At 36.4% G+C, this 20673-nt stretch overlaps 1 protein-coding gene across 3 annotated transcripts in view; it reads left to right on the top strand.

Moving 5' to 3' along the window:
- MYRIP (myosin VIIA and Rab interacting protein) overlaps window positions 1-20673 on the top strand; it is a 412659-nt gene that overhangs the window by 71792 nt on the left and 320194 nt on the right. For all 3 annotated transcript variants that reach the window (XM_001115677.5, XM_015131302.3, XM_015131301.3), the window contains exon 2: window positions 14070-14206. In XM_001115677.5, the coding sequence (XP_001115677.3) occupies window positions 14097-14206 (110 nt within the window). In that variant the 5' untranslated portion in view covers window positions 14070-14096. The remainder of the gene's footprint in view (window positions 1-14069; window positions 14207-20673) is intronic.

Raw genomic sequence — 20673 nt, forward strand, 5'->3', positions numbered from 1 at the left:
TTCGTTGGAGAAGCCTTATAAATATGGATTTTACCCAGTGCATATGGTTCCCCTTTTTTAAGTGTCAAATTCCTCAAACATCTGTCTTCTTTTGGCTTCTCTCTAGTGCCTTCAATTACTTGTTTTATATTTTTCCATAGTTTATAATTGTTATCTGCAGAAGGGCTAATATATGCAATCTACTTTTCTATTACTGGAACTCACTTGGAACAACTCAGTTTTAAAGCTGCATTTGAAACTTTGTTGATGTATAAAAATGATAAAAGCTGCGTAATTATCTAAGGAGTAGGCATTCTCAAATTTATTCAGCCATTTCTTCACTGAGGAAAAATTTGACTTTGTTTTTATATTTGTTTCCAGTAAAAACAGTGCTGATGCTAAGAAGCCTCCCTGGAACCAGACAGCTTGGTTCATTTCATATTACTGTCTCCTACTTCATAAATGTGTTAGCTTTAACAAGTTACTTGGCCTTTTTGCTTCCATTTACTCATCTGCAAATAATAATTGTTTCTAGCTCTTCAGGTCTGTGACAATTAAATGAATCAATACACATAAATATTTAAGCAGTTCTTTACCCATACAATGCAATAAATGGTAGCACATTTTGTTATGATTTATCCCAGGTGTTCTGAAATTTTCTTTGATATATTTTGATGTCATATTTCATTCATTGTGTTGGAGACTCAATGGGTCCTTTTAACCTGGAAATTAGCATTTCCCAGTTTGAGGAATTTTTGCATAATTTTAAAAATAATTCATTCTTTTCAATCTTCTCTGTTGTCTCTTTCTATCTCTTTTAACTTTCTTCTTTTAACTGTCTATTTTCTCTTTGTTTTGGGGAAGTTGCCTCAATTTTATCTTCCAAGCTTTCTATTGAATTATTTATTGTCATTATGTTTTCAACTTCCATAAGTTTATTCTTGTTCACTAACTAATTTTTTTTTTTTAAATTTAGCATCCTGTTTCTTTTTCATGGATAAAATCAGTATCTTCTGACACATCTAGATATCATAGGGTTTTTTAAGGTTTTCTTCAACTCTGAGCATTATACCCTTTTCTTCTGTTATCCTGTTTATTAGTTTTGTTCTTTGTCTTTCAAGTTGGAGGTTTCCTCAAATATCTGACATTCTTGGGCTGTTCACTCATATTTAAAAATATGCAATAAAATGCTGATTGGAGGCACCTTAACGAGTGGGGAGGTTGGGGTTCACCATAGAATAAAGCAAGCTATTTCCTTGCTGCTCCCCAGTTGGGAAAATTTCCAGTTAGTAGTATCTCCAGGGCTTTCATTTAAACGTATCAGTTTTTTCCTCAAAGAAATGTTTTTGTCTGCTGCTCAGGTATAACCTAAGTGCCGCTATCTTGGGAAACAAGTATGGGCAGTGAGTCAGAGGCCTCAGTGTTCTTGATGTTGATTTTTAATGAATCTTCCTATTTTTAGTGTGACATTACACTGCTCAGCTATGCCTAGTGTCTTAAAATCCAGAGCCTCTCTAGCCTAGTCTCTCCTGAGAGGAAGTTACCTTTCTACTTCACCCTTTATCTTCATTTTTGGAGGACCCTGATGACTCCTGTTTTTTTTTTTTTTTTAACCTCGTTAGCTCTTATGGAACAAATAGCCATTATTTTGTTGCCTTTCTACTCTGCAGGCTTAGATTTCAGTTTTTTCACCCTACCAAGTCAGTTTACCTTCCTATATACTTCCATCTTTTAAAAAATTGTTGACATTCTTCTTCTTCTTGTCTTTTTCTCTCTCGTTTCTTTGTCCCTGAGGGGGTTTTTTTTTCGTCTTTTTCGTAGAGTTTTGAGAGACAGCATAGGAAATGAGTGTTTTAGTCCAATACATTTTACTGGAAGTATTTTTGTTAAAATTAATCCTTAGTATTTTATAATATTTAATCTGATTTATGAGCATTAAACCTGATATCTGAATATGCTCCGTTTTTTCTTGTTAGCTTTTTTTTAGTGAGCTGTAGTATCATGAGTGATGCACTGAAGTCATCCTTTGCGATTTGAAGACCCATAGGTTTATGCTCATGAAAGGTGGAAGTGTTTTGCATGTTAATTCTTTTCCCTGTGGCCTAGTTTCAGTTTAGATGCTCAGAGCAGATTTGATCCTATCCAAAATATCCTTCCGTTTTGCATCTCATCAAAGGATATATTAGGTTTGTATGTTGGGCAACTTTGCATGTCCAGCTGGATACAAATCTTATCACCAGTCTTAAGAGAGTTTGCAAAGGTGGGTATAAAAATAGAGATTTAGAACCCATAAATGACATTTAAAATTATTTTAAATATTATTTTAATTTTTCTATTTTAGTTAGAACACAATTATGCATCATTTCTGGCTGGCTGATTAATATAATTTTGAGTAATTTTAACTAGGCCCAGTTTTCCTTAATGGTTAAGAGCATGGTCTTTGGAGGCAGTTAAGCTGAATGATCTTGGGCATGTTTTTTACTTTCTCATGGCTTCAATTTTGTTCTTTGTAAAAGAAGGTTAATAATACTACCTGCTTCCTAATGTTATGAGGAATACATTAGTTAAATATGCAATGTGCTTAAAACAGTGTGTAACTTCTAATAAATATGGTATGTTTGCTATTATATACTTTGAATTAGGAATACAGGGTTGGACAATCCAAGGACCATAATCATATAACCCTCCCCACTCCACCTGCCCCCCCATTAATATAGCAGAAGAGTATGTCTGTTAGTGGCAGATCAGACAATTGAATGTCCTGCCACTGAGGACATCTATAAAAACTGAATAAAATATGAGAGAAAAATAATAAAATATGTCTCTTTAAAGCCATTATAGAGATAAAAAGATACTGAAGAGTCATTGGACCAGAGCCCATTATGGGGCACAATGGTCCAAGAAGGTGAGAACAGCATTTGAGGCCAGTTTTTTCCTGAGGCACTTGCCAATTTGTGAAGCTGAACAGCACTTTTGACAGTTCCTGTCAAATATAGGGAGATAGGGAGATAGGAATTAGAGGCTTGGCAAGGGGAGGGATCCTATTGACAAATTCTCACTTTGGGTTGAAATCTCAAAAAGTCTTACCTATTAAGATACCTGATGTAAATGACAAGTTGATGGGTGCTGATGAGTTGTTGGGTGCAGCACACCAACATGGCACAAATATACATATGTAACCTGCACGTTATGCACATGTACCCTAGAACTTAAAGTATAATAATAATAATAATAATAAAAGAATGATTACAGAGAAAAAACAAACAAACAAAACAAAACAAAACCAAAACAAAACAAGAGTGAATTGGATGTAGAAGACCTGTGTAGGAACTGCAGCTTAGCTTCAAATTGTCCCAATCCTGAAATTGCTAATGCATGCAAGCTTGCTGGTACTGTAGGCACCTGACAGAAACAAACATACATCCTCTCTAGAGGAAAATAACTGCATACAAGTGTAGATGAGAAGAAATAAACATAAAGGAACAGAAGAAATGGAAAATATAAACAGACCTACAGAGTCCCCAGATACTGAATTATCATTCACAGGTTTAAAAATAACTATATGTTACTACATTTAAGGAGATAAAGGAAAAGACTAGGAATATAGGCAGAAAAACCAGTACCAGTAAAAAATAATAAAGCAGAAATTTTATCATATAATAAACCTGCACATCTACACCCTGAATCTAAAAGTTGAAATTATATAAAAAAAGAAAATTTAGAATTGAAAAATGCAAAAAAAAAACTGAAATATATGTTTAATGGCAGATTTAATACACATGAAGAGAAAATAAATAAATAAAGAATTTCTGATCTAGGTCAGAAAAATATCCAGAATGAAGTATGAGAAAACAAAAGGATATAAAACCAGAAGAGAGAATATCTGACTTGAACAATACAGTAAGAAAGTCCAACTAATGTGTGTGATTGGAGCCACAGAAAGAAAAACAGGTTCAAAAAGAGATATTATTCGGAGAGAAGGTACCTGAGAATTTTCCAAATTCCAAAACTGATGAAAGTTTATGAAATCTACGGATATAAAATGCTTTCTCTATGAACTCTCTACAAATCAGGACAAAAATATAAGACAAAATGAATTCTAGTCACATTATATTAAAACTGAAAATCAAAGCAGAATCCTTAAAAGCAACCAGAGAACAAAAGGCATGCAATAGATTGTAGTTGATATCTGACTAGAAACCAGTAGAATATCTGGAAGACCATGGAATACTATCCTAAAATGCTAAAACGAAACAGCATCTATTTAGAATTTCAGAACAAGCAAGACCACCCTTAAGAAATGAGAGGGAGAGACCACAATTCAGACAAGATGGCATGGACTTGTCCCTCTCTGGTCCTCCCTGCTGCATAAAGTTATAAACCCAAGAAAGAAAACACAATTGTGAGGGTTAATGTTTCATGTTAAGTTGACTGGGCCACAGTGCTCGGATATGTGGCTGGACATTATTTTGGATATTCTATGAGGGTGATTTTTGGATAAGATTAACATTTAATGGTTGGACTTTGAGTAAAGTAGATTACCCTCCACAATGTGGGTGGGCTCCCATCCAGTTAGTTGAGGGCTTTAATATAAAACACTGACCTCACACAAGCAAGAAATTCTGCCAGATTACTGCTTTTGAACTCAAACTGCAAGGTGTGTGTATATAATAGAAACATGTATTTTGTTTCTCCTGTTTTATCCAAATGATAACATACTATACCTACTTTTCTGCATCTTGCTTTTTGTACTTAACCCTTTAAATAGGTAAGTTATTGAAGAACTTTCCATATTCGCTCATAAATAATTTTTCTTCCTTTTTTCCTTAACAGCTACATATTTTTCCATTGTATGGCTATACAATCATCATTTTTTCTGCATGAATGTAAGTGCATTGTCTTTGTAGGATAAATTCTAGAGGTGGAACCACTAAAAATAAAAAAAAATCAATCAATCTCTCTCTCTCTCTCCACCCCACCTCCCTCTCCTTCTCCCCTTCTCTCGCCCTCCCTCCCTGTCATATTGATAAATATTGACGAATTGCCCTCTGTAGAAGTGGTATAAATTTACATTTCTAACAGCAATGTATGAAAGTGCCTATTTCCTCATAGACTTAACAGCACAATATGAAACAAGCTTTTCAATCTTTTCAAAGCCAATAGGTTAAATAACAAAAAGTCCTTCAGTATGCACTTATCTTTTTATATATTTGATAGATTTATGAGCCGTTTATAGTTCTTTTTGTAAACTCTTATTTCCTTTGCTATTTTTCTCTTTGTCTATTTTTATATTGGGTTTTTGCTCTTTTTAAAAAAAACTCCAGTTGACATTTTTATATTGGGGGAAGTCATTCTTTTGTCTTTGATGTGAAAAAACAATTTTTTCTGCATTTGACTTTGCTTATAATGTTGTTTATTATGCAGACATTTAAAATTTATGTTGAATCTCTTCAGTGTTTTTATGACTTCTGAATTTTGTGTCATATTGAGAAAGGCATTTCCTACTCTTAAATTATAAAAGAATCATCTAATGTTTTCTTTTATTACCTTTATGGTTTCACTTTTTAGTCTTTGGCACTATAACCATGGCTTATAAACCACACCAAGATAATTCCAAAACTGAATCAATGACTTAAAGATTGTTTCTATAGTTGTAAAAAATCTAAATATTTTTTTAAAAATCAGTTTCCCTTGAGATTCATTCTTCTCTACTCCTCCCAGATAATCTCGAATTTTTCAATTTTGTTTGTTTATTTCATCATTTATTTGTTTCATATCTCCATTTCCTTCTTGAGGGGGTTCTCTTCTATTTTTCTTCCATATCTAAAATATTCTTCCAACCTTTTTGTCACCTGGCAAAACTTTAAAGGGACACATCCCCTTTGTGTTTTAAGAGGTTCGTGCAAGCCAAGTATGGTAAGAGTTTGTTTTGGTTCCTATGTCAGCTGATGTTATCAAACTTGACCAAGTGGGTTGTATGGCCTTCTAAATAAAATCCAAAACTCTTTTATAGATGGTTTTATGTCTTCCAGATTTTTGTAAATTGTGCAGTTTAAATAAGGCCTGAGGCTGTACTATATGTTTTTATTTTTTGGCCTTTTCGGATTGGAAGGATTTACTCACCTTGCATTAATTACACTAAGATCTGCAATTATCCTGTGCTCATCCCCAGGTTTTTTTGAAAGTTTTCCCAGTTTTTAAATATAATTTTCTTTTTGATTCTTGAAGTATAATAGGAACCTGAGTAATTGTTAGTTTGTTCACCAGTTGATGCTAATGGAGTAGCCATTAAGCATTATTTCAAGCGCTTTATATAAAATGGAAGTTTTTAGTAGCCGGTGGTGTACCACCTCTTGTTTTATGGTCTCTGCAGCTATAAATTAATATGAAATCAATTATAACTCAATAGGGACCAGTTTTCAGGCTGTTTCCTATAACATGATAGTAACATTTATTTTCATTAAGAAAGCAATGCATGTTCATTGTGAGAAAATTGGAAAATATAAGTAAACAAGAACAGTCAGTCACTAAAAATCATAAGAAATCCTATTGCCCAGAGATTAGCACTGTGAACATTTCGCATGATTTGTTAATTATTTTCAATGGAATTCACACACACACGCACATGCACACACACACGCACACATGCACACATGCACACACATTTTTTAGAAAAATAAAAAATTGAGACAATTTAATACAGTTTTTTAATCTATAATTTTTATTTATAAATATGTTTTGAACATTTTTATGTCAATGCTGTATCCATTTCATAGCAGTATGGTATTCTCTCTTAGAGCTATATAAAAGCAAATTTAATCAATGTTTTATCATTAGACATTTTAGTAATTTGAACAATTTTGCTATTGTAAATAACACTAAAATGAATATCCTCATACATATCCTTGATAATTTGTTTATTCAAATAACGTTTATTGTAAAAGGAAGAGAAAATATCTGCAAAAGCAAATTTTTAAAAATGTCATTGTACAAATTTTTTTTTTTTTTTTTTTTTTTTTTTTTTTTTTGAGACGGAGTCTCGCTCTGTCGCCCAGGCTGGAGTGCAGTGGCCAGATCTCAGCTCACTGCAAGCTCCGCCTCCCGGGTTTACGCCATTCTCCTGCCTCAGCCTCCCGAGTAGCTGGGACTACAGGCGCCCGCCACCTCGCCCGGCTAGTTTTTTGTATTTTTAGTAGAGACGGGGTTTCACCATGTTAGCCAGGATGGTCTCGATCTCCTGACCTTGTGATCCGCCCGTCTCGGCCTCCCAAAGTGCTGGGATTACAGGCTTGAGCCACCGCGCCCGGCCCATTGTACAAAATTTTATCACTTGGTAGCTGTTGGTAATTTTTTTGTGATTTTTCTTTCAGTATATTTCTATCTTATTTATACAAGATTATACTATTCATGCTATATTATTTTACTTCTTATTGAGCCATGACATACATGTAAATGCACAGATCATAAGCATATAGCTAAATTAATTTTCACAAATTGAACCCATCAACGTAACCAGCACCCAGATTGAGAAACGTCACCACTTCCCCAGCCTGGCCCCATCTAACCACTATCTTCCTTCCAAAGAGTAACCACTATCCTGCTTCTAACATTCCAAAAGAGTTTTGCCTGATTTTGAACTTTATGTAATTGGGATCATCAGTCTAACTTACTTTGCTCAATACAATATACCTATACCGTTAATATGTTGTTGAAGTTTGTCTGTGTTTATTGCTGTATAGTGTTCCAGTGGGTGAATATACCACAGTTTGTTTTTCTGTTGATGGACACTTGCATAGACAAGTTCATTTGGGTCTATTTTAATAGTGTTGCTGTATACTTTCTTGTATTGACATATTATTTTGGTAAACTATATGCTGTAGTTTTCATCTGACTTTTTACCTTAATATGTCATAAATATGCCTTTCCTTTAAATACATTTTATTGACATAAAATATTGTATTGTGTGATTGTACCTCAACTTAACCTGTCCTACTTTTGGACTTTCAGTTTATTTACAGTATTTTTCTGTAATAGACAACACTGAGATGAACATCCTGGTACATATGTCTTGGCACATTTTTTCAACTCTTGAAGAAAATTCTTATGCAGATTGAAATGGCTGGGTCAGTATTTAAGGACGTTTGATAATTACTGCCAGTTTGCCATCTAAACATTTATACTTACTTATAGTCCCTCTACTAATGTATATGAGTACCTGTGTTCCCAGAATCTTATTAAATGAAAACTTGCAACTTACTATAATTAGCAGCATTTGGTTATTAATGATATGTGATATTTTATTAAACTATGTGTTGGATATAGATAGTTCGTAAATTGCTTTTTCTCTTGAACTTTGTCATTTTATCTTTTAGAGAGTTCTATATTTTTCTTGTATTTTATGAGGGTGCTTAATATATTAGGTTAATTATCTTCCATGGTTTTCTCTAGATTGTTGCTTGCTTTTTTTTTTTTTTTTTTTTGAGACGGAGTCTCGCTCTGTTGCCCAGGCTGGAGTGCAGTGGCACGATCTCGGCTCACTGCAACCTTCGCCTCCCGGGTTCAAGCGATTCTCCTGCCTCAGCATCCTGAGTAGCTGAGACTACAGGTGCCTGCCACCACTCTAGGCTAATTTTTGTATTTTTATTAGAGACGGGGTTTCACCATATGGGCCAGGCTGGTCTCGAACTCCTGACCTCAAGTGATCCACTGACCTCGGCCTCCCAAAGTGCTGGGATTACAAGCATGAGCCACTGCACCTGGCCAATTGTTGCTTGCCTTTTAATTTTATCTATATTGTGTTTTTTGTTTTTTTGTGTTTTTTTGCTATGCAACCTTTTTTTCACAGTAAAAATTTGGGTGTTATTTTTAGTTTATTTCTAAACTTCTACTGAATCTCAATTCCTTTTTGAGAAGAACTAATATTGTAAAGATGGCTGTTCTTTCCCATCAACTGACAAATTAATCAATAAAAAATTCATTTGGATTTTTAATTCTACCTTAATAAAATGATTTTAAAGTTCATCTGGGGACATAAATGGGTAATGTCAAAAAGTCAGACAGTTTTGAAAAATAAAAATGATGAGAGACGATTTGCAATACTAGGTTTTAAAGTGTGTTGCTTACCTGAGATCAACTACTAAGTCACCAGCTTAGAACAGGTCAGGCCAGAAAGTCCTGAGAAAAACTCGTGTGTGTGTGTGTGTGTGTGTGTGTGTGTGTGTGTGTGTGTGTGTGTGTGTGCATGCCAATCTATCCCGTCCATGGATCATCTAAATCAGATAGAGTGGTTAATAAATGGTGTTAGGACAGTTGACCAACCACGGCCAGCTCTGTGAGAATTCTGAGGAGCATTTGTTAGTGACTTAAAGAAACTAAAGTGATAAATGGAAACAAAAAACAAAATGGAAAATGTATTTCAGTAATAAAAGGATATTTGGTGCTATTCTCAGGCTGGAGAGAAATAGAACACCAAGACTAACATCTACTCACTGAATATCAAATATCAAATTGCCAGGACAGAGACTCTGACATTTTGCATAAGTCAGGTGGCATGCCTGGTCCAATCAGCTGTGCCCCAGTGGTGTGACCCTGTCTGCTCTGGGCCCACTGCTGTGCATAGGTCAGGTGTGAATTTCAGAGAAGGGGACAGTTCATGGTAGGGTAACACCCTTGAAGGTGAAAGAATGAAGATCAGTGAGTGATACAGCTCAAGCACCACTTGCTGCAAAGAACAGACACAGTGAAAGCACATCTCTCATTATTAGTGTTGTTGTTTTTGTCCTTTGTAGGCCAAGTTCATTTTATCCCCTGTGCCTTAAATGTGAGAGTCTTAACATTTAGGTTTCTCTATAGTTGTAAGAAATTTCTTTTCAGTTGTAACCCAAACCCACCATGGTCAAAGGGCAAAGCCCCAGCAATAATTACCCTTTATCACTCTTAGGACTTTATAGTTTTACTTTTCTCTTTATATTAGGTGCATTATCACACACACAAAAATGTACTGTGGGTTTGTGAAAATCCCATTTAAGCATTTGTCCTTGACCCTTCTATTCTAGGTACTTTAATAGAATGTCACTTATGTAGACATTGACCTTTTATAATGAATCTTCCATTATGTACTAAGTATTCTTGTAATTTCTCTTTGGGTTTTTTTTTTTTTTCATTTGCAAAAGTTGTATTAACCAGTGCCTGTAGACACATCTGTGTCCTTCCTCATGTTAGTTATTTTAGCCAGGAATAGCGTAGACAATTCTGCCTTTGTTTTGGTCTCCTAGCTTTAAAGTTGCATCCATCATCAGCTTCTTCTAAAGTTCATCTAACTCCTTTGCTTCTTATGATAATTAAATTTGAAAAACAGCTAAATCAATTCAGTAATTATGTTGGAATAGCTACTGGAGTTTGTCATCATTGCTTTGACTTAGTGTAGAGCTTACCAGATAGTCATTTCTTTGGATGTGAAAAGGTAGATGTTACCAAAGAAAGAGGTTTCTGCAGGCATATATGTTTGAGAAACAGAGTTAAGCAAAAGCAAACTGATTCTGACAGACTTCTTAGAAGCTCTGATAAGCTAATATGGCTTGTGTAAGCCTCACGAAGGCAATACAATTAGAAGCATTTCTCGTATTTATTTCACCTCAGAGTCCCTTTCTCAAACTGCTTGTGGGAACAATAACCTGAGAAACACACTTTAGGGAAGTGGTGATATAATTAAATGTTGACATATTAATTTTCTCATTAGTAAATTTAAAAACATATCCTCTCTGTTGTCATGTTGATTGGCTATAAACCAGGGAAATCAAGGGGTAGGGGCACGGGTCTGGAAGTCAGGAGCATCTGAACTGGCTATGTGTCTTTGGGAGATGGCTTCTCTCTCCTGGGACTGATTGCATTTTCTCATCCTTAAATGAGATTGTCATACCTACGTGTCCTCTTATTCATGGACACGAGCCTTCTCCAGCTCTACGATGCTATTTCATTTGTTGCACAGGGACTCTGATTATGTTTGTTGTAGAAAAAGGAAGAAGCTTTTACCAATTTACAGAAAGTGTTCTCAGTCTCTGACTTGTCCATTTAGAGCTATTTTATTTATTTCTTTACAAAAACAAGTCCTGATCATTTTTTTTTCTTTTTCTTTTTAGATTTGATATGATCAAAGCTGCCACTTCAGTCTTTCACTAACTGGGCATCTTAGAATCTCATTTAGAATTCTCAGAAACCAAAGCCAGTGAAACAAAGTTAAAGGAACAGAAATGTCACCTTCCAGGAAACTCCAAAATGCCATTAACACATTTAATGAGGCTTTTTAAAGGAAGAATCAGTCTGCATTTTCAGTGTGCCCTCTAGTCTGTTTCTTTTTGCTCATCAGGAAGCTAGAAGATGGCAGCCCAGGAGCTTCTTCCCTTGCCTTTGCAGCCTGTGGGTGGGATGTTACTTCTAATTGACTTAATTGAAACCTAGTGCAAGTACACTAGGTTTCTTCCTGCCCTCAGCCCTAACACCACACGGCAAAGTGAACTGGCAATTTATTTTTGACAGATAGCATTAATGGAGTGAAAAATAAAATTTAAAAAAATAGTTGGAATTCCTGTTGTGATTTGTTGGTTAAATCTTGAGATTAGTTTGCATTATGCAGTCATAAGGTTTTGAATCATCTAGCAAAAGATTTCTGGGGATTGAGCCGTTCCCTTCTCTATGTTTACTACCATTATTTGAAAATGAAAAGGACAGATAACCTTCTTTTAAATAGCAACCATGCTTGGGGTCTCCTATTCTTAATCATTACATGCTGGAAAAAGGGGGAAGGGAACTCTGGACATCAGATTTTAAAACCTGAGGTCCACAGTTTCCTCTGCCTCTTACAGAAAGCATTTACATGACATTAAGGCAGGGACTGAGTCAGACCAAGACACAGTCAAATCCCAGGTTGCCATTGTCTTAGACATCATGTATAATTGACCTGTTTTCTCATTTGTAAATGATGGTGGTAGTGACTGTCAATAGGATTTTATGGGAATGTATAAATTTGCATATACATTTATAAATATATTTATATGTACGTATAAACTAGAGCATCTGGAACATAGTAGATAACCAATCAAATAGTGATCTATTATAATCATTATTATTTTTATTGTAAATAATAAGCATATTCCTTGAACAATGCTGCAAGTATTTGCTTTAGTTATGATTTTTATAGATTATATTATTTCTATTTAGTTTTAGGTTGATTTTATGCTAATGGAAGATACCTTAAAGACAATAGTATACATGACTTCAACCCTTTAATAACAAGATGAAGCAGTAGCAGCAATACTCTGTCTTTCTAATGAGATGGAATATTACTGATAGCTCTGAAGCCCCTATGTGATTATTCCCAATGAACTCCTCTCTCCTCTCCTTAGAAGTACCACATTCCACTTTGGTTTTACCACACTTATTCCTAGAAAATGGTTTTTTGACTTTCTATGTTTTTGACCCTTATGATAAAAAAAATCATACTTGTATGCATGCTGTACATGTATTCTGTATATGTGGTGTGCTTCTCTGTCTCAACATTATGTTAAGATTTATCCCTGTTGATGAATGTACCTATTGTTTGTTCTTTGCCACTGTAGTAGAATATTCTATTGTAGAAAACAAATATGCCCTATTTTTTAAATCCTTCCTCCTATTTATGGATGTTTAGTGTTTTTCCAGTTTTATTTATTTATTTATTTATTTTGCTATTTTGAATGTGACTTTTGTTACTATTCTTCTGTTAAGTTAACTATGTGAAATTGTCATTTTTATAGGTCAATGATCCCAGCTAAAAATTTCATATGATTCAACCCAGTTGATGTCTGGTGCATATTTTTAAGATTATATCTGAAGCATATACCTAAGCGTGGCAGAAATGCTGGTTTATAGGGTATATAAATTTTCAACTTTTAAAATGAAACCTGATTGTATTACAAAGAGATTGTACAATTTATACCCCCAAATAAAAATTGTCATTGTCCTACTTCCCACCAACATTTGATATAATTTTTATTTTGGTGGATTTGAAATATAGTTTTAATTTGTAGTTGTGTAATTGCCATTGAAATTAAGCATTATTCTGTATACTTATTTGCCAGTTCTATTTTTTGAGACGGAGGCTTGCTTTATAACCCAGGCTGGAGTGCACTGACGCGATCTCGGCTTACTGCAACCTCTGCCTCCCAGGTTCCAACGATTCTCCTGCCTCAGCCTCCCAAGTAGCTGGGACTACAGGTGCCCCTCACCATGCCCAGCTAATTTTTGGATTTGTAGTAGAGATACGGTTTCACCATGTTGGCCAGGCTGGTCTTGAACTCCTGACGTCAGGTGATCTGCCCACTTTGGCCTCCGAAAATGCTGGGATTACAGGCTTGAGCCACTGCGTCCAACCAACAATTATTTTTAAAAATAGAGTTTCCCATAATTTTTAGGTCTGTACTGCTTAGACGTGTTTCCCTACAATATCATCTTTGCTGCTGCTGAGAAAATGGCAAAATAAGATTATTTAGCTATGTTTTTATCCTTTTGAAGAAGATAATTTATTGATTTTTAGTTTGTATTTCATAGTCATGTGGTTAAAACTTTAAGGGATATAGTATACATAGGATTTTTTTTAAAGTATTAGAATTATTTTCTTTTTATAGATTAACATATTTTTATTTTATAAAATAATTATTTTATTTGTATTATTTTATTTTGCAGTTACATATAATACTTAACATTTAGAACTTCAAAGCACAGAAGTTTAGAACTTTCAGATATTGCCTTTTGGTATTTTGTGGAAATCCATACTGAGTCTTATGTATGGTTCATTTTGCTATAAAGAATATTTTTTTTTCTTAATTTAAGACTTGGGATGATGAAACTGGCAGATGATCCATTATTTTCTCTTTTTCTCTGTGGCCTTGCTGAGGTTATTTGTAAATATTTGCTGAGTCTGAGTCCAGAGAAAGATAGTACCTTACATAAACACTTATATATAAAAGCTATATTTAACTTTATTTTAATAACAAAATAGGTTGATTTTGTCCATGTAGAGCTTTTATCTTGCTTGTATCATTTTGGTTTCCCAGGTCTTGTTTCACCTGTGTTGAGTAACCATGGGGAGGAAGCTGGACCTGTCTGGTTTGACTGATGATGAAACAGAGCATGTTCTTCAGGTGGTTCAGAGAGACTTCAATCTTCGCAAAAAAGAAGAAGAACGACTAAGGTGAGATGCCTGTATTGCCCAACAGGGTACAGCAAACCACATGTGGACAAGCAAAACAGGTTTCCTGAGGGTATTGCCTCCTGCTAGCCCTGAGTTTGGACACACACTTAGGGTTGTCAGAAGAATGTGCCGTCCTTTATAGAAAGGTTTGCCAGTTTCAGAAATGTCAGTTCAGAAATGTGCTGCTCACAGTCCCAATCAGGGTTTTGTTGGGACTTCTGACCCTGTACGTCGTTATCAGCTATAGAATGAGTGGAGCTTTTGGTGAACACGCTGTCTTGAGCTTCCTCTTGGCCTTAGTTTTTTTGTCGGAAGGTCATATTGAAGGATAACCAAAGTGTTAAGTGAACAGTTCTTGTGAGAATTAGTCTCATATATGTACAATGTTCTGTTTAAACTCTCAGCTACTGTGGCACAGGAAAAGAGCTTTGAAGATCAGATACAAGGAAACTGACCACCAGGCTGGGATGGGATCACCTGGCTTAGCACCACTTCCCTCATTTTATAGACGAGGAAACTGAAGCCTAAAGAGGTAGTCTCTTGACTCCTCTGCAGTTGGTATTTCCCCATGAAATGCTCTTGGAAATACTATGGCAGGTCAGTTGGGAAATACTATGGCAGGTAAGTTCCAACTATGCCTAAGTTGGAAGAAGTCAGAGCTATAGAAATGAGGTCATGTATTAGGCCTGATGTATTGAAACCTGATGGTAGGTCAGTATTAATCTCCCTCATTTATAAACCTATTATTCCTTGGAATTCCATGGGTTTATTCACACCACCAACTTCTTCCTTAGACACTAAGCAAAAACCTGTTTTGCTCACTTTGATTATCCAACAGCTAGAACAGTGCCTAGCACAGTTTTTAAAAATCAATTAATTATTAACAGATTTCTTGTCTTTCATCAAACAAGTATATATTTAATATATACTATGTGAGACCAAAATATGGTGGAAATAAAGATGATTACACTAAGGTGCTTATAGCCTAGCAAGGGAGATAACATTGCCAAGAAGTGTAAAGTCTGAGGTACTCCAAGGTAGAAGGAAAACAATCCCTTTTTGGTGGTAGGAAAGATTTACCAGTTTTAAGCTGAGTGAGAAAGGGCATGAGTAGAGCTTTGGCATAATCCTGAATTTCCGTATTTACATATGCAATATAAAAGAGAACAGAGTCAAGGACGTCCCCAAGGTTTTTTGGCATAGGACTGTGAAGTTGTCATTCACTGAATATGAAGACAGAGGAGCAGGATATTTGGTAGCCAGGTAAAGTTGAGAGCTCTGTCTCAGGCATCTTCAATTTGAGATGAATATTGGACATCCAAAGGAGATGCCAACTTGGCATTTATGTATTTGCAACTAGGAATCAAGTGGGAGGTCCAAGTTGGAAATTAAAATGTCATGGAAAAGGTCACCAGAACAATAGGAGAGTAGATGGAGCAGGGAAACTAGTACACTTGCTAGGCAGCACTAAGACCTACTTGAAGTTTGTGGTCACCGTTTTACATTGAGACCAGTTTCTACAGGGTAGTGTTTTCCCTGTATCTTTCAGCCTCTTTCCTCCACTGGACCATTGGAAAGAACCATGTCTTAATCAGTTTTGTGCCCCAATCTCTGGGCACAGGGCCTGGCACACAGTGAGTGTGCCCAGAAGCTCTGTGGAATGGATGGATACATGTCAATCATGTATTGATTGACATAGTCATATTGATTGTCAATCCATATGACTAACATCATATTTGGCTTGAAGAATCCATCTTAATATTTACTTTAAATCATAAAGACCATGTGTGTGTCAAGCTTTATTGCCTGGAAACTCACATATAGGTAAGCCAGGACCTTGTTTAACATCTTTTTCTGACTGTGGAGACTTGCCTTAGCTCCACTGCAGACTCAGGTGCCAGTCCATGTGGAAGAGCAGCTTTAGGGCTTGATTTGAGGAGAATTTTAAAGAAAGAGCAGCTGTCACTGTAGCAGACCCAACAAAATGGGCACTATCTTTCTCATGAGGACAGGTAGTCTTAGTGGACAGCAGTCAGTAGCCTACTGCAGTTCTGTGAAAATGCATGCTCATGGGAACCTGCTTGTATTGGAGAAAATGATGCTTGAAATCACCGGTGGCCAAAGAGGAATGACTGCTTGCCATGGCAGCTCTTGTGGCGCTGGAACTGGACATTTTTTCTCTGAAGACAGTTGTTACTATTGTCTTCTGCCCATGACCAGTGACGTGCCTCGATAGGTACCTAGCAAACCGGGGTGACACTCTGAATGATTTCAGCAAAGAATCTTACTATTGAATAAAAAGAGATTATGACACTGCAAAATCACTGAAATTGCCAAACATTTGCCTCACTTTTTTATATTGCTTGAATTTTGGGTATGTGAAAGAATCCAGGAGGTAATATTATTGAACTGAACTTTGAAAATATTTTAGAATTATAAAAATATTTTCCTTTAATGAATGTATAACTCGTAATAGATGATTTTTAAAAATTTTACAGTCTTGAATTAGTTTCCTAACAGTAAATAAAGCTGTTCTTTATTTACCTAGTTTCTCTGGCTAGGTCTTGTGAGGGTAGGTCTTGAGTGTAGTAGAGCTTATCCAGTGTTTATAATCGTCTGTTCTTCAATGCAGACATTAAGTGTAATAGTAAATAGGAGGTGGAAGTGTGAATTAAGTGTCCTCAAAACATATCATGGTAATATAAAGAGGGATAATGGATGAAGAATTCATGGAAAGAGAACTAACAGGTATAAAGCAGTCAGTGTGAACTGGCACTGCTCTGGGTACTGCACAGTTTATCTTATTGATTCCTCACTGAAGTCACTATAATGTTAGCAACAGCTTACATGGAGGCACCCAAAAACAGGGAGATTACAAAACTTGCTCAGAATCACACAGTTAATCAGAGTAGGCCCAGTTCCTTAAAATAATTCCCTAGTATCATCTAATGTCCAGTAAATTTATCCAACTGTCTTATTTTTACAGTGTGTCCAAATCAGAATCCAAACAAGGTCCACTCACTAGTCGGATTATTTTGAATCTTAAACTTCTTAATTTTGTCATTATTTCTGAGATAATTCAGAAGGCAAGCGTGGCATTGGGTATCTCTGAGAATATTTTACTTTTTTAATTTGTCATTTTATGGTTAGGCTGATTAGAGTTGGAGCTTAGTTTTGTTGTAATTTTCTTCCCCTTTAATAAGGTCCTTTTATAATAAGTTAGGTCTTTTCCAAATTCTGCTACTTAAAATTTTTTAAAAATCCATAGCTAAGTGTTTTTGTTTTTTGTTTGTTTGTTTTGTTTTGTTTTGTTTTTTGGAGATGGAGTCTCACTGTGTTGCCCAGGCTGGAATGCAGTGGCACGATGCAACCTTTGTCTCCTGGGTTCAAGCCATTCTCCTGCCTCAGCCTCCTGAGTAGCTGGGATTACAGGTGCAAGCTGCCACACCTGGCTGATTTTTTGTATTTTAGTAGAGATGAGGTTTCACCATGTTGCCTAGGTGGGTCTCGAACTCCTGAGCTCAGGCAATCTGCCCACCTTAGCCTCTCCAAGTGCTGGGATTATAGGCGTGAGCCACTGTGCCTGGTCGTGTTTTCTTTAATTTCCCAAAAGCATGTATTTAGAATGGATGTGATATTGTTACCCATACGGAAGGGGCAGTGTGACTGTCCTGGCTCTGGCAGGTGAATGGAGAAGGACACTGTGGGGAAAGTTACAGCCTTCATTCTTTGTAGGACTCCTACTGTCCCCCACTCCCTGCTACAGCTCACAGTGAGTAGAGGCACATCATGGTTGGTGTGTAGATATCAGCTGCTGTGTGTAGGCAATCATAGGCCTCACTATGTAAAGTGATTCTGTCAACCCCGTGTCAGTAAGATGAGGCACTTTCTCAGCACTGGTGATGTGATGCATTGAATTTTTAGTGCCATTAAAGCTATATGTTTATAGCAGGACTGTTGGGGGAAGATGGAGAATTGATAGATCTGAGAATAGCAGATATGCAGTACTGGATACTGGAGGCGAGGACTTATTTACAAATTCAGTAGAATAAGTGTTGATTCCATTTCTCCAAGACACACAACAGGATTAACACTATGAATGGAGGATGCTGGGAATAAAAGGCATGGTGACACCTGCTCCCACCTCCAGGTGCTTTGGGTTTTATCTAGATTACTCAGGTAAATGTGTCAAAAAGTTCATGTCGTACTTGGTTAATTTTAGTTTTTGTTTTTCTTTTTTATCAGATGATTTCAGGCGAATAGTAAAATTATGCAAATGGTAAAGAAGACCTTATAATGAAAAGCCTAAGTCCTCTGCTCCATATTTAGTTCTTGGTCCTTTAGGGCTCCTGGCATGACCTTCATTAATCTAAACATGTGCTTCTGTTGCTATATTTCAATGTATTAGTATTAGACATTCTTTCAATTTTCTGCTCTGAAATTGGGGACTTAGCTCACTTACTTATATTACCCTTGTCTTTCGTTTCTTGATGATGATATTATTATTTTTGGCTTCGTTTTCTACTGGTCATCTTTCAAACTTAAATAATAGATGGAAACCTCTGAGTCTTGTTCTGTCAATGTTTGCCATTCTTTTTCAGTTCTGACAGTGCAACATTCAAATAGTGTCCCTGCCTTTACCTCCTTCTGCCCTGTGCCCCAGCTTTCCCTATGATAGCTTTACTCTCACATTTACAAAGTTGGGGCATTCACCTGCTGTTCCAAAAACACATTTGAGTCTCCTGTTTTGTTCATAGGATGATTTTAACTGTTGTAGCCCCTGTATAGTTATGATTGAAAATATTAACATTGTTTACTGCTGCCTCTCCCTCTTTTTCAGAGCTTTATTGAAGTCAGCAGGTGTCTGATTGTTCTCTTCCTTTTCTCTTTACTATTATGAATTAATCATGCTTTTATTTCTTTGCTGTCATTGGAAAGGGGTCTTGAGAGGGAGCAGAGGCCATTAAGTGTTTGCTTTGTCTGTCATCTGGAATCTAAATTCCACAGTAACTTGCTTACTAGTCAAGGTCATGTGAGGATCCTGGGGAGCGTGAAGATGGGGAAAGCACTCCCAGTGTGTAGTATATGTGCAGAGCATGCTTTGGGGTCAAACAGATATGGGTATGAGTCCTTCTATCATGATTATCATGATTATGTTGGGCTGTTTGACCTCTGAGCCTCAGAGGTCAAAATGAATCCAGGAAAGGCTGGGTCATTGCTGCACATTAGCCATGTCCCATTTGTAGGAAAGTTGACATTTCTGGAAACTTCACCCTGACTTTTCCTTCATCTCTGTTGATAGAGCCTTTAGGGGTGAGGCACCCCATGCAATGGAATCTGTTCTCTCTCTAACAGCTCTATCCCCAGGTTCTATGATTCCAGGCATTGGTCTTGTGCACTGAGAACATATCTTTTCATGAACTTTCAGGTTTCTACACTTTGCTTGGATTGCCCTCTCTGCTTCTAGTGTTCCTCCCTCTAGGAGAATATGGCTAAACATATTGAGTGCCAAAACAGAATTCAATGGAAATAATAAACTAGTATAACAACACAGTGTCTTCAACTTTGTCTGTAGCAGTTATGCTTTCCCAGTAATGAAATATATCATCTATATCATATGACTTTTTCCATGTCTTTATTCTCTCAATTATGTAACTCTTGATAAATTTTCAAATAGTAGAAAAAAAGAACCAGGCACCTATGCCACATTTAAGTCCATGATGTTCAAAAGTCTTACCCAACTACTAGATTTCTACTAGAATTTGAGTGGTAAGTATGGGACCCTCAGCTGGGATCAGTGTGGTCTTTATACCTGCACCAGGTACTGTTGGACAGCTTTTGGACAAGCATGTTTTTGATGACATTGTTCATGGCAGAAATAAAGTCTTGGAGAAGAGAAGAGGCCCCACTGGAGGAAGAAATGCAAATACAGCTTCCTAGGCTATCAACAGACTAGCAGGCAGACCATCGAGGTTCAGTGTGATTAGTGGTGGGAGAGGTTAAGACTTGTTTCCCTCTGTTGGACCCCAGTGCTTCCTGTGTAACTCAGATAGAGGAGGCCTGGCATCAAATCGAGTGCATTGGTCTCCCCATGGTAACTCCTGAGTACCCAACTCCTGAGTACCCCATGGACTGTGTCTGCTTGGGTGTTGGGCATTTGGTTTAGTGTTCATCATCAAAGGCCATGTTCCCTCCTCTCCATCTGCCTTTCTGTGTATCTGGCAGACATAATTTTAAGAACTTTTTCTTCACGTCTACAGTGTAGCATATCATGATGTTTTGTTAATATAAATATATAGATAGATTAAATTATTAAAATAAGTAAATAGAATGTCACCTGTGTGGCAGAGATAAATAATGCTCATCAAATATCTTATGTGCTCATGCATACTCCTGCAGTTAGATTGCAGTCATGTGACTAGGTCTGGATAATTGACAGTGAGAGGAAGGTCCTGTATTACTTCCAG

The sequence above is a fragment of the Macaca mulatta genome, chromosome 2, assembly GCF_049350105.2.
Source record: "Macaca mulatta isolate MMU2019108-1 chromosome 2, T2T-MMU8v2.0, whole genome shotgun sequence".
Taxonomy (NCBI): domain Eukaryota; kingdom Metazoa; phylum Chordata; class Mammalia; order Primates; family Cercopithecidae; genus Macaca; species Macaca mulatta.